General features: G+C 48.4%; 4 protein-coding genes and 2 non-coding genes across 6 annotated transcripts; 1 reads left to right on the forward strand and 5 right to left on the reverse strand.

The window, feature by feature from the left end:
• Window positions 1-688: 688 nt before the first annotated feature.
• Window positions 689-4,885, reverse strand: FOBCDRAFT_293029 (Hydantoinase B/oxoprolinase-domain-containing protein; the record flags this gene model as incomplete). The annotated part of the gene is made up of 3 exons (XM_031183781.3): window positions 689-2,503; window positions 2,551-3,809; window positions 3,854-4,885. 3 exons carry the CDS (start codon window positions 4,883-4,885, stop codon window positions 715-717), a joined length of 4,080 nt encoding a protein of 1,359 aa, XP_031039423.2. The 3' UTR covers window positions 689-714.
• Window positions 4,886-5,517: 632 nt separating this feature from the next.
• FOBCDRAFT_t131 lies at window positions 5,518-5,600 on the reverse strand. Its single transcript has one exon. It is a non-coding gene; the product is annotated as a tRNA-His (tRNA).
• Window positions 5,601-5,697: 97 nt separating this feature from the next.
• On the reverse strand, window positions 5,698-5,779 carry FOBCDRAFT_t130. The gene has a single exon. It is a non-coding gene; the product is annotated as a tRNA-His (tRNA).
• Window positions 5,780-8,306: 2,527 nt separating this feature from the next.
• Window positions 8,307-9,086, forward strand: FOBCDRAFT_223048 (uncharacterized protein). The gene is made up of 2 exons (XM_054704579.2): window positions 8,307-8,688; window positions 8,745-9,086. Exons 1-2 carry the CDS (start codon window positions 8,545-8,547, stop codon window positions 8,817-8,819), a joined length of 219 nt encoding a protein of 72 aa, XP_054560554.2. The 5' UTR covers window positions 8,307-8,544; the 3' UTR covers window positions 8,820-9,086.
• A 560-nt stretch (window positions 9,087-9,646) lies between these two features.
• FOBCDRAFT_135301 (DNA glycosylase) lies at window positions 9,647-10,887 on the reverse strand (the record flags this gene model as incomplete). Its single annotated transcript, XM_059607937.1, has 2 exons — window positions 9,647-10,132; window positions 10,180-10,887. The coding sequence occupies 2 exons, from the start codon at window positions 10,885-10,887 to the stop codon at window positions 9,647-9,649; spliced, it is 1,194 nt and encodes a 397-aa protein (XP_059464884.1).
• A 1,040-nt stretch (window positions 10,888-11,927) lies between these two features.
• FOBCDRAFT_250365 (chaperonin 10-like protein) lies at window positions 11,928-13,652 on the reverse strand. Its single transcript, XM_031183785.3, has 5 exons — window positions 13,469-13,652; window positions 13,241-13,370; window positions 13,021-13,156; window positions 12,327-12,964; window positions 11,928-12,273 (listed from the first exon to the last, which is right to left on the reverse strand). The coding sequence occupies exons 1-5, from the start codon at window positions 13,484-13,486 to the stop codon at window positions 12,041-12,043; spliced, it is 1,155 nt and encodes a 384-aa protein (XP_031039427.1). The 5' UTR covers window positions 13,487-13,652; the 3' UTR covers window positions 11,928-12,040.
• Between the last annotated feature and the right edge of the window lie 14 nt (window positions 13,653-13,666).

Consider the following 13,666-nt stretch of genomic DNA (forward strand, 5'->3'; position numbering starts at 1 on the left):
ATCAAGTCGCAGCATGGTTATCCCTCGTCTTGTCGCTTTTCATAAGTTCTACGTACCGTAGCTACTGAGGTACCAATAGGAGGCTTGAAACTTCAAATGAGAAGATTCGGGTATATTTTCTTGCATGCCCCATCTAGGCAAGGCCCGAACTGTTTGAAATTCTCGGTGAAACATCAAACCTAGAAAAGATGAGCACTGCCATGGATGCATGCAAAATGATCACAATACCTGGGTACCTATATCTCCCAATCATATGTTGGTTGGGCTGCATAACAGCACTATGGATGCCTTGTCGTGGTTTCACGGAGCTGCCAACAAGACTCGTTGCTAGCTTTTTGACACTCAAAAATGTGACCAGCATCATGTCAATTACGCGATGAGACAGAACAGTAGAGCACGGCCTGTGAATGTCTTAACCTTCAGGTTGAAGGTTCACGGTGAGACATGCATAGATTTCACAACAGCGCAATTCTGTCATCGAAAGCGGCTTCACCTGAGACATTTCTAGGCTACACAGGTTGGGTTTTAAAGCATAATGAAACTGGCTTTCAAATCTCTCTTGGAATTCTACCAAACTCTACGACAGCCTTTGAGACTCACGTACAGAAATCTTTGATTTCATCCTCTTCGACTCCGGTTCTTTCAGCCCCATCCCGAACCCATTCAAGTTAAGCCCTTTGTTAGGCAACAAACCAATATCATATTTCGCTCTGTCTAAGCCTGGAGTGCAGTCTCATCCCTTGTGTTACCACTACCCTTCCTCCAGCCCTCAGTATGGTCAATCTTCCTTCTAGCTACACTCTCTGACCCCTCAGCTCCCCATGCACCTCCTCCAGGTGTGCAGACAATGATACGATCCCCAGCCTTCATAGCAGCTGTGTTTTTAGCCCCCATGTTGATACGTCGCTCCTCGTATTCAACCTCCCCTGCATCTTCCTTTGTGTGAAACTGTTTCAGAGAAGTCTCCCAGTTGGCCTTTTCAACGTTGCGCACCCACAGGTTCAGACCACATTCTCCGTCGCCGCCACCATTCAGCCCATACGGGCGATAGACGCGACGCTCACTGAGGATGGACACTTGAAGGGGGATCCGGAACTCAATGTCACGGATGACGCCGTCACCACCGCGATGTTGGCCTCGCCCTCCTGAACCGGACCGAATAGAGAACTCGTGGAGAAGTACAGGATAACGACGTTCAAAAATCTCTGAATCTGTGATTCGAGTGTTTGTCATATGACAGTGAACACCACTGGTTCCCTCCCAGTCAGAACCCGCACCACTTCCGCCAGCAATCGTCTCGTAGTATCCGAAACCCTTGACAGCTTCGGTGCCGTCTTGATTCCCGCCAAATCCAAAAGTCAAGTTATTACAGCATCCCTGACTGGCAGCACAAGCCTGGAATGCTTTGAAAATAACATCTGTGATGCGTTGACTGGTAAGGACATTGCCTCCCACAACTGCAGCCCCTGGCGACGGCGACAGAATGGACTTGGGAGGGATCTTGACATGAATCGGCTTCAAGCATCCTTGGTTAAGTGGGATGTCTTCGGAAATCAGGCATCTCAAACAGTAAATAATAGCACTGAACGTAATGGCCTGGGGGGCGTTGATATTTCCGTAGACTTCGGGGCCAGTACCCGAGAAATCAAATTCCGCTTCACCCTTTTCTGGGTCAATGCGAATTTTCAATCGAATGGGAGAACCGTCGTCCATAAAGTCAACTGCCGAGAGGTCCCTGCCTTCAAATCGCTTGTAAACATCTTTGAGTAGTCGGCGCACACACTGCTCGGCATTATTCTGGATATGGACCATATAGAACTGCACTGTCTCCTCGCCATACTCTGCGATCAGAGTCTCAATGAGTGAGATTCCCTTTTGATTAGCCGAGACTTGAGCTCTCAAGTCGTTGATGTTGTCAGCCAGACAACGGGTTCCACTGCAGCCTGGATACTTGGCAGGTTCTTCGTAGAACAACTCGACAACACGTTTCTCATTGAACTTGCCACCACTCACAAGCTTCTCACTTCTGATAGAGGCACCCTCTTGATAGAGCTCTCGGGAGTGAGGTGGCATACTTCCGGCGCTAATACCACCAATATCAGCATGGTGAGCTCGAGACGCAGCGTAGAAGAGGATGTTTTCTCCCTTCTCATCAAACGCTGGCATCAATAAGGTCACATCCGGAAGATGAGTTCCTCCATATGAAGGGTGGTTAGAGATTATGACATCGCCCTTCTCCAGTCTTCCTTTCCAAATCTCAGCCTGGCGTCGTACACAAGTAGACATTGAACCAAGATGGACAGGTAGATGAGGAGCGTTGGCTACAAGGCCGCCTGTGGCATCGAAAATGGCACACGAAAAGTCAAGTCTCTCTTTGACATTTGTGCTAACACTAGTCTTTTGTAAGGCACGCCCCATCTGCTCAGCGATTGCCATAAATCGATGACCAAAAATACTGAGCATGATAGGATCAACCTCGCGATCCTCAGATGACTTGGCAGACCTAAATCCATTAGAATGCGATAGAATTGTGGTCAAGACACCACTTACTCGTACTTTGCTCCCTCCTTCTCCAGATTAATGACTACATGAGTCTTGAGAATAATCGCAGTTGCCTTTGGTGTTACAACGATGGTTTGAGTACCGTCGGCAAGCATGGCTGGTCCAGGGATCGAATCGCCAGTATCTAGATCTTCAAGCTTGAATATAGGAGTTTTTTTCCTGCCACCCTCAAAGTATACCTGTTGGCTGTCAAGCTTCTTCTTGTCGGAAACCTTCTGCTGCTTTAGTTCCTTGAGTTGCTTGTCAACTGTATCATCTTGGTGTCGGAAACTCTTGCCGATACCACGAACACGGACATCATCAACGATGATGTCTCGCTCGTCAAGCGTGAAACCAAATTCATAGCGGTGCTGCTTCACGAAAGCTTGGCCAAAATCCCATTCTTTCCCATCGAAATGCACCTTGGCCTCCTCAGGTGTCGGTCTGACAATCATGAGAGCTGACTCAGTACCGCGGTATCTCATGTTGAGGTATTCTTCAAAAGCAATTTCATCTTCTTGGAAGCCTTGATCTTTTAGGGAGTTTCGTGACTGGTCCTTGAGCTTCTCCATTTTCTTCTTCAGTTCATTAACTGTTTTGTCATCGTCCTTCCATACCAAGGAATCGGGCTCTTGTCGTTCGTCAACGACATCTGCTAAAGCCATGCCGTATGCGGAAAGAACTGAAGAATATCGATGAACCAGAATTTGTTGAATGCCCAGAGACTCCGCAATGGCGACAGCGTGCTGACCACCAGCACCACCAAATGTTGCAAGTCGATGTTTTGAAGAATCGTGTCCCTTGGCTTCGGTAATCGACCGGATGGGGCGAGTCATTGTCTCATTAGCTACGGTCAAGAATCCATATGCAACTTCGTCTACCGTCAGGTTTTTGTTATTCTCCTGGTTCACTTGATCTGCGAGCTCCTGAAGAACTTTTCGGCTAGCCTCGATATCCAACCCCTGGTCCTCATTCTCTCCAAAAATCTTAGGAAAGAATTCAGGAAGTAGGCGGCCAAGTACCAAATTTGCGTCTGTGACGGTGGCTGGACCTCCTTTACGGTAGCACGCAGGACCTGGGTGAGCGCCTGCGGACTCAGGTCCAACAACGAAAAGTCCATTCCTGAAAAAGAGGCGAGAGCCGCCACCGGCAGCAACCGTATTGATGTCCAGTTGTGGCGACTGGATTGTAACGCCAGCAGTTGTTGTCTCGAACACATGTTCGTAACGGCCTTCGCCATATCTTGAAACATCGGTGCTTGTGCCACCCTACTCAAGTTAGTCTGCTGCTTTGAAAACACCGTTTAACTCACCATATCGAAGCCGATGACCGGTGTCTTTGTTTCTTCATCATACGAAGTGATAGCGTATCCCACGACACCTCCTGCAGGGCCTGATAGAATTGCCTTGAGTCCAGTGAACTTTTCCACATCGACAAGGCCACCATCACTCTGCATAAACTCGCATCTCGCTCCCTTAGCACCCTTCTCCTCCTTCACGCTACGAGTTCCAAGGCCGCCTTCGAACCCAGCCTGGAAGCCATCAATGTACTTGCGAATAGCCGGTGTGAGATAAGCATCAGCACAAACAGATGTAGCTCGTGAAACCAGTTTTATCATGGGCATGAGCTCGTGGCTTAGTGATATATGTTGGAAGCCGATATCCTTAGCTATCCGCCCAATCAGAGCTTCATGGTCAGGATAGGTGTAGCCGTGCATCAGACAAACAGCGATGCTGCGAATGCCTTGATCGTAGACACTTTGGAGCTTTGATCGAATGTCTTCTGGTTCGGCTTTTTTGAGAATTCTGACTGTTTCGCCAGACAAACCTCGAACAAGAGTCTTGCCTTCGGCTTCTTTAGTACCAACTTGAGCCTCTGCTTCCGTTTGCGTTCTTTCGGGATCCTCAGCGTAATCTTCGAGTGTAACCCGCTCGTCAATCTCAATAACTTGCTCGTATAACACGTCGGGCTTCCGAATTGCAAGGTCAAAGATTTTGGGCCTCGACTGATTTCCGATGGTCAGGCAGTCCTTGAAACCCTTGGTAACGACCATAGCAATTTTTTCTCCCTTTCTCTCGAGCAAGGCGTTTGTGGCTACAGTTGTTCCCATCCGAATCGAATCAATCTGAGAAGTGTCCAAAGCTTCACCTCGAGGAATATCTCTGCCGAGAAAGTGGCTCATGATGCGCCGAATACCCTCAAGCGGGGCATCTTTATAGTTGGCCGGGTCTTCGGATAGAAGCTTGATGATAATCTCCTTTCCATTGCTCTCCCCTACACAGTCGGTGAAAGTGCCACCTCTATCAATAGCAATTCTAATACCGCGCTGTGATGTTGCTGTCATGGCGGATATCTTTCGGGATGTTGGTGAGGGGAAGAGGGGTTAAAGCGAAGGTCTCTAGAGTATCAAAACGTGCGTGTGCGTCAGATGACTGAGATGAATGTTAGCAAAAACGAGAAAGGTCAATTACGTTCCAGTTGGCGACCTCCGAAACAAGTATGCATCGCTCTTTGTGCAGGTTGAAACTACTTGGGTGCCTCTCAGGCGGCTATTATGTCGTCACAAACCCCACGTTGCGTGATTGGTAATTGATAGCTTCAATCACCCGAATAGGCAATTTGAAGGACAGTTATTCACTGAGATCAATATCAGGTATTTTCAAGGACAGGGTTCTCCTTGATAGTGTGTTTTTATTAACCAAAAGTTGCTGGGAGGATAACAAAAAACCAAAAGAGTGGCAGAGAGTGGCAGAGAGTGGCAGAGAGTGAAAGTTTTACAACCATATGATTAACATCAGCCAATGGCAATTATGGTTTGAACTCTTGTTGGGTTTCCTCCATTGAACGATTCTAAGAAACCTTACTTTGACAAGCCTGCAATGTCCCTATAAACATAAAGGAGCAATGGTTTCTACATGAGGCGGAGAGCAATCCCATGCAAAAAGAAATAAATAATACAATTATTCATCACGATTTTGCCGTCAGCAAGACTCGAACTTGCGTTTTCAGTGCTTTCAAGTAGCCACAAACTGATGTACTGACCCCTATACGATGACGGCTTTCAGTTGTTTGTTGGGAAACGAGGCGTAAAAGAAGTTTATGAATAGCATGGCAAGCATCGGATGAAGCAAAAATCAAGCAAAATAACAAAAGGTTTGCCGTCAGCAAGACTCGAACTTGCGTTTTCAGTGCTTCGAAGAGCCACAAACTGATGTACTGACCCCTATACGATGACGGCTATTTTCCGATTGATATAATCCCTGTCACTTGTATTGGGCTATAGCCTAGGCGTGGTTTGAAGTGTTTGCATCTCATCCACGTTCTTGGCAGCAATTGATCAAAGAATAAGAGCAGTTACTTTTAATCACACGGCCAAGGCACATGGAGTTGGAATATGGGCAATACCAAAACCGGACACACTTGACGTTTAGGTAGTTAAAGGGAAAAAAGAAGCACTAGAAACCCCAGTTATCGGGAGTGGCGGATCCTGACTCAATCTAGCGGCGAGCTTACCAACAGCTTCGAGACACCGGAAAGCTCCAGAGAGTTCATACAGTATTGCAAAAAGGTTCTACTCCAGCTGAGGTTTATTCTATGTCTTTGCCGTTGCATATGCGGGGACTATTCCAGCCGGAGTCCCGGGTCCGGCGACTCCGGAGATGCACGGAGCAGGTTACCGGAGACATGGGACGCGGAGGACGCCGGACGACTCGAACGTGTCGCGGAATGGGGAGAATATCATGCAGCTAACAATCTGCCGGTAAGTGGAAATTGAAGGATAAGTCAATGTAAGATTTTGATCGACTGTCGGAGGCAGAATTTGTGATTGCCAGGAAACAGGCCACGAGTCACACAATATGCATGACATGACTGGCACTCGACAGGATTGTCGTTTTCAAAATTCAAGACGACAGCGTATTGTAGCTTCAGATCTAAGCTCGCTGATGGGCTCTGTAGTGTTGACGTATACATTCATCCGTCTGGCGTCATTCCTCAAGAACTTCAGACTTGAAGGACTGTCTGTGCCCCACTCACGAGATCAGCATGAAGTGAAATTTTATTGATTAGTGAGGCTTACTACAAACGCTCATCTCATCTCCAACGTCTCGAGATTGGAGTTGCTGGGATAAGGCGTCGTTCTTAATGGTGTCTCTCATCAAGTGATTCACTGACAACACACTCCCACCGCCTATTCCTTTAAGCACTTGGATCGATTTGTTGATGGATATTACAGAACAGCTGAGCCATTCGATTCATGGCCTAAGACACACTCGAGCTAAACCTGACTCGTCGGACCCTGGCTCCGAATTGTGCCAATGATGCAGTGGCTAGGACGCTAGGTTACCAACTGCCAGCGCGAACCTCCATGCTTGTTGGGGGGGCGATCCTCATGCATTAAGGCCATGTTTTTAAATCCCTTCTGTTAACCGATTGGAGATGAAAAGACTTCCAAGATGCAGGGTAGCGGGCATTGACAAGGTACGAACCCTTATCCCAGTCCCTCTTGGTCCCACGACATGGAACCCCAGGAATTTGTCGGAAACACAAACAGTGAAGCACACAGGCGGTAGAACTGTAGCACGTTACGTAGGCCGTGGTAGGCCTAGACCTCGTGGATACGAAGCTCAGGCTCGAAAAACAAGGGGACCACTCAGCAACTGCGATGAGCATCTAGAGCGCCAGGCGCGGCGATAAGCGTTTGGATGAGAGTAATTGAGGAACGAGAATGCACACTGTAGCAATGCAGATGCAGCAGCAGTGCATCAGATGAAGCCATTGGCACTCTGTTTAGAATATCTCATCAGTGTAACAAAAGCAACGCAACGACACGGCTGCAATAAGACTGAAAGAGCCTGGGTTGAGAGTTACTCGCTCCCCCATCTGCCGTCATCGTCGGCCTCAATTGTGTTTCCATGTGCCTCGGGTTGAAAAGACGAGACAGGCCAAGTTTACTAGGCCACCTGATCGACGTCACATCTCTCGCTCTCCGGACCCTTCTTCCAAGTCTCAGTTCGGTCCAGTTCAGTTCAGTTCAGCACAGTCACGGCCAGCCCCGCCCAATTCTATTGCCTCCACCGCCCGCTTTCGGAGCCTCGCGGTGAACGAACAAGAACCCTTTTTCTCGCTGTTGATTTAGAGAGACGGGTCCGGCTTGGTCATTCCAGTTCCCCCAAAACCCAGCGCCTCTGCGGGTAAAAGTGGCCCATCGAATTCAATGGGTGTCCCTTAATCAGTAAGCCAAAAACGGGAGAGACATGGAGGGGGGTGCGTTTCCACGAGCTTCTGCAGTTGTGTCTTTGTCATTGTGCTTCCAATTGCCTATCAAATTGGAAATCGCAGAGCAAACTTTGACGGTGCCTGTGTGTGTGAGAGTTTGTGTATATGTCGTCTAAAAAAGTGAGGGATCGTACTTGTGCATATGCATTGCATGTGTAAACAAACGGCGGGCTGGTCAACGTTGTTCATTGCTACTGTAATAAGCAAGCTTTGGTCCCTGTGTCTGAGCATGGATGGACAAACTAGACTATGCATTTCATACTGTGTGACAACAGCTTCTTTAACGATGGGACTCAACAAGGTAAACAACCAAACTTACACACCTCCCCCCTGCCCATGGCCGCGGCCTGAATGTGGTGAGAGCGATGAGCTGGAGGCGAACTGACCAGCCGCTGGCTCCACCAAGGCATGATTCATTCATCAGCCGCCTTGCCTCGCCGCTCTTTATAAAGCCCCGACCAGATTCGTTTTCCACCGCCAGCTTCTGTTTTGTTTTGATCTGTTCATATTCTGTCACTGTCGTTGTGTGAATGAATCTTTGGTTTGGTTCTTGCTTTCCACGGATTTCTCGAAACGCCGTCACTGCATCCGATTTCCTATAAAGACCACATTTCTTGGTTCAACTTCTTACCGCTTCCAACATAAACTCTCACCGACTCAAGAACGTGTTCAGTTCATCTCTCAGAGGTCTACTTTTTCCATAAATTCAACAAAACAAACAACGCCATGCCTCCTAAGCGAATTCGCTGCACCGCTGCTTCGTGCCGTGAGCCCGCTCAACGCATCGTCGGCGACTGCACCTTTTGCCAAGGTCATTTCTGCGGCAAGCACCGCCTACTAGAAGACCACAAGTGTACCGGTCTCGAGGACGTAAGTTCGGTATCTCATACAAACCCATGGTTGCAGACCCGCTAACCCACATGCAGTGCAAGAAGCAGTCTCACGAGCGTAACGCTGCACAACTCGAGTCGGAACGAACCCAGGTTATCCGGGGTGTGTAAATCAACCAACGAGAGTCATCACCTTACATATCTATCATGGTTCGGACTGGAGACTGGCGTCACTCCTAACATCCACAATGCGCATTCTGACGGCCACGACGTAATGAGATTGGATTCCGAGACAGCATCTGCATTAGATGCATAGCGTTATTCGCCGGTGTATATTTCTATTCGGATAGTTGAGGGTGCGTTGGCGTACAGGATATGATAAGGGGACGTTGTCCCCTCCTTTAGCGGGCTCTGAATTGATTCATTTCTTCATCACAATCACAAAGCGAAATGTGTCCATTGAGATTTGGTAATCCTTGGAATACGTCGATCAACGGACGGTTTCAGTCGACTGCTGCTGTAGAGGCGGTGACATTGCTTGACTACTTGACTCAGAATGGAGTGAAGATCCGTCGTCTTGGCTTGATTACGTGTTGCTCGAGCCTGGCCTCTAATGCGACTTTAGGGAACCACCAGGACCCTGTCTTGTTTTACCGGCTTATCTCCGATATCGTATCGGGCCCATGACTGATCTCGTGAGCGTCTGTAGACCGCGCATACGATAGTGCCATCTGGGCTAGACCACAGAAGTGCGCCGTCAAGAGACTAATAACTTTGTCTTTGTAGAATAGGGTATCAATGGGTATTAATGCGTCTGGAGGGCAGTCTTTTCTGTCAGTTCTCAACGCCAGCCTTCATAAGCGCTCATACACGTGGTCAAATCGACTTCTGCCAGCGACTCCAGGCAATTCGATCCTGGGGATTATTATGGGGTGGTTGGTTCCGGGGGCGGGGCCGCGGATGGGGTTAATCGTCTGTCATGAGAACCTGAGAGCCCATCATACAACACCCTCTTCTTTGATTACAATGTTCTGTGAAACCTCCGTTTTGACCAGTGTATCGTTCTGAGCCTCCGATTCTATCTTTTCGGCTTTGAGCTGGCGTCCGGCAGACACCTTTGCTCGATCGGCAGCTTTGCATAGTCCTTCAAGGCCAAGATCACATTCACCGCACTTGCGACCGACAGGAAGACATACTGACTGTCCCAACCCCACCAGAAGATGGTTGATCTCATGCCATCGATCTTGCGGGAGCCATGACTGAAGTGTTGTTCGTGTCTCCTCTGGGTTCTTCGTTTTGTGCCAACCCCAAAGATTTGTGATACGATGTACGTGCACATCAACACCAATCCCCAGATGTTTACCCCATGCTACGGACATGCAGAGATAGGCCATCTTGGGTCCGACGCCCGGTAGCGATACGAGGCCCTCGATGGTGTTGGGGATATCGCCATCCCATTTATCGCGGAGAATCTCAGCTGTTTGCTTGATATACCTGAACACCAGTCAGTCCAATCTCGATCAGTCCATACCGATCGGGTGACAAACTTTGTCTTGTTGTTGTGAAAGCCAACCGCCCAGATGAACTCATTCAGAAGCTTAGGGTCGATTGCCAGTATGTTATTTAGGTTTAGTCCTGGCGGCGCCCCGGGTTCGAAAGGTGGCAGCTCAGTTTGCATCTTCTTCATAACCACGGCGTTCACCGTGTCCTTTGTCTGACTCGACAGCATGAGCGCCACCAATGTGTGGAATCTTTGGTCTTTTGGTGATGCGTTTCGATCCGCTAAACGTTCGCATCCCATAGTGTCAACAGCTGCACCGTAAGCTCGCCCGCCTGGTGCCCGCATCTTCCTCACAGTATCATAAACAGCCTCCCAATCTGAGGGAGGTTCCGTCTTTGTTTCGCCAGTTGTTGCATCGAAGGCTTTGCGAGCGGGCTTACGAACCCGTCGCGCTTTTGCTGGGGGTGATGGAATATCATCGAGTGCTTCGTCGACCACTTCGGGCTTTACGGCTTGAGCGGATGTCGAAATTTCGGTCTTGGTCACTACGACACGCCTTCGTTTACGAGCAGGACCTCCACTGTCTTCGATATCGGCGAGCGTGGGTTTGGACTCTTCTGTTGAGGTAAAGGCGAATTTGGCCAGCGCAGACCTTGTCAATCGTCTTGGTGGTGAAATAGGCTCAGCCGTACGATCGAATAGTTTCGAAGCGTCTCTTGATATCCGTGATGAGCGCATTTTGTTTGTTTCGTCTGTTTTTCGTTTGGTAATTGTAGATTGATCTAAGTCGCGACTTATCATGGACCCCTTTTCATAGGTAGACAAATGAAATCTAAAGGATTGCAAAAATTGTCCCCACCTCCAGTGTTAGTGGAGATACCCCATATTCTAGGTAGTCTAGGGTGATGCTTTCTAAAAACACGCCTGGAACGCAAAGAATATCTGAAGGAAATCTCTTTACTTGCATCTTACGGAGGCCCATATAGTACTCGAGGCTTTGGGTCTCAAAAATACAGTGTGGCAGAAGATTTGCAAGAGCTTCAATTTTCTGAAAGCAGATTCCTAGGTAGCTGCTATGTAAGTATAGTAGCTTGGAGCTTCGTGAGACGTCTGGCAACTTGAGCAAGCCAATTGTTGCGACCATCAAGGTTCCATTTTGTGCGAGTACCCAGACCTCGGGGGTAATAAAACTTCTGATGAAACAGGGTGCCAAGATTAACTGGTCTAAAGATCTACTAAAATACACTAAACTTACCTAAGTCTTTTCATCACTTAGGATAAAGGTCCTGTTTTCTTGCCTCCCCTTGCCAGACTAGTTTCTTGCCCTCTAATATTAAGCAGTTTACCCTAGGTACTTAATAATTTAATAGTCATGTTTGGCAATTTACTTGTGTTGCTGGCTGTTGATTGCACAGCCTTTGTTCCTATTGATATAGGTTACCTTAGTTTAGTAGAATGATTGATAGTTCCTGTCTAGACAACCTCACAACTACGAGGTCCTAGAAAACTCCTACAGGACTTTGACCATGATTTATAAAATATTATGATAAAATATCATGAATAAGTTAATGATAACTTGGTCGAACTCGGTATCAACTTAGTAGGCTTTTTGACTAGTGGTTGTTGTTTTTTGCCATGATGGAAGGTTTCAAGGCTTCTGACAGTAACGAGGGCAAAAGCATCGTTCCTCGTACGCCGCTTGCTAACGATTATCAGTGGAGTGACAGGTACACATCATATATAACACTGTATAAATCGCACAGGGCATTATTTGTCTATCAAGGTCCTCAAATTTGTCACATAATAAGAGCAGTTCCCGGTGCAGAGGGAAACAGTTTGCCATTTTAACATAAAATTTTGAGATCATTTATCTATACTACATTTTGGGTCATTAAATCTTAGGCTCAAGCTTTTGCATATCGACAACGGCACGGATACAGTCACCCTGCTTCATCGTCTCGAAGGCGTTGTTGATCTCGCCGAGAGTCTTGCGGTGGGTGATGAACTCGTCGACCTTGAGATCACCCTTCTTGTAGTCGGCGACAAGGTCGTTCAGCTGAGAGCGGCCCTTGACACCACCGAATGCACATCCTCGCCACACTCGGCCGGTAACAAGTTGGAATGCTGTCGAAAGTTAGTATCTTCGAATCCCAATATGCTATTAGGCGTGAACTTACGTCGAGTGGAAATCTCCTGACCAGCGGCAGCAACACCGATGACAATGCTCTCACCCCAACCCTTGTGACAAGCCTCGAGGGCAGCACGCATGACACCAACGTTGCCAGTGCAGTCGAAGGTGTAGTCACAACCACCATCAGTCATCTCAATGAGCTTGTCTTGGATGGATTGGTCACCGAGCTCGGTGGGGTTCACGAAGTGAGTAGCACCGAATTTCTCACCCCATGCCTTCTTGGAGGGGTTGACATCAACAACAATGATCTTGCCAGCCTTACGGGCGGCGGCACCCTGGACGACTGAAAGACCGACACATCCGGCACCGAAGACGGCCACGTTATCACCCTCCTGAACATTGGCTGTGATGGTAGCAGCACCATATCCAGTGGTAATACCGCAGCCAAGCAGGCAGGTTCGGTCCATAGGAGCATCGTGCTCAATGGCGACTACGGAGATGTCGGCGACGACGGTGTACTGAGAGAAGGTGGAGGTGCCCATGAAGTGAAGCAGATCCTTGCCCTTGCACTTGAATCGAGAGGTACCATCGGGCATCAGACCCTTACCCTGAGTGGCTCGGATCTTGCCGCAGAGGTTGGTCTTTCCGGACTTACAGAACTTGCACTCCTTGCATTCGGGGGTGCTGTTCGAGAATACGTTAGCTTTTGCGAGATTGATGAAGGTGTGGAAAATGCATACTAAAGGGCAACGACGTGGTCACCAGGCTTGACGTTGGTGACGCCCTCACCAACGGACTCAACGATACCAGCACCCTCGTGTCCGAGGACAATGGGGAAAGCACCCTCAGGGTCCTTACCGGAGAGAGTGTAGGCATCTAAAATCACGTTAACACACTAATCTTGAGCTGATTCACACGACTGAAGAGCTACGAGAGCTCGATGACGTGGGTAGAGCATACCTGTGTGGCAAACACCAGTGTAGTAGATCTGGATACGGACCTCGTTGGCCTTGGGAGGAGCAACTTCAATGTCCTCAATGGAGAGAGGCTTACCGGCCTCCCAGGCAACGGCGGCCTTACAGGTGATGGTCTAGTTATAGCATCAGCAACGCGTCTTCATGATACTTCTCGTTCAGGGCGGGGCACTGGGTATGATGAGGGGTAGTAAAGCTTGTGAAAGTCACATACCTTGCCCACGGTAGACATGTTTCTGTGTTATGAGGATGAAATTGACTGTCGATGGAGAAAGAAAGAAGTGTATGACAAGACAGACAAACAGTTTGAGGGGTAAATGAATCTTCAAGGGGAATCTGTTTATGTACGTAGAAACAGTAGGAAAACCGTCCGCACACTCAGATCCCGATCACCGAGCAACTCCGGTGAGCA

Source organism: Fusarium oxysporum, chromosome V (genome assembly GCF_013085055.1).
Source record: "Fusarium oxysporum Fo47 chromosome V, complete sequence".
NCBI classification, from domain to species: domain Eukaryota; kingdom Fungi; phylum Ascomycota; class Sordariomycetes; order Hypocreales; family Nectriaceae; genus Fusarium; species Fusarium oxysporum.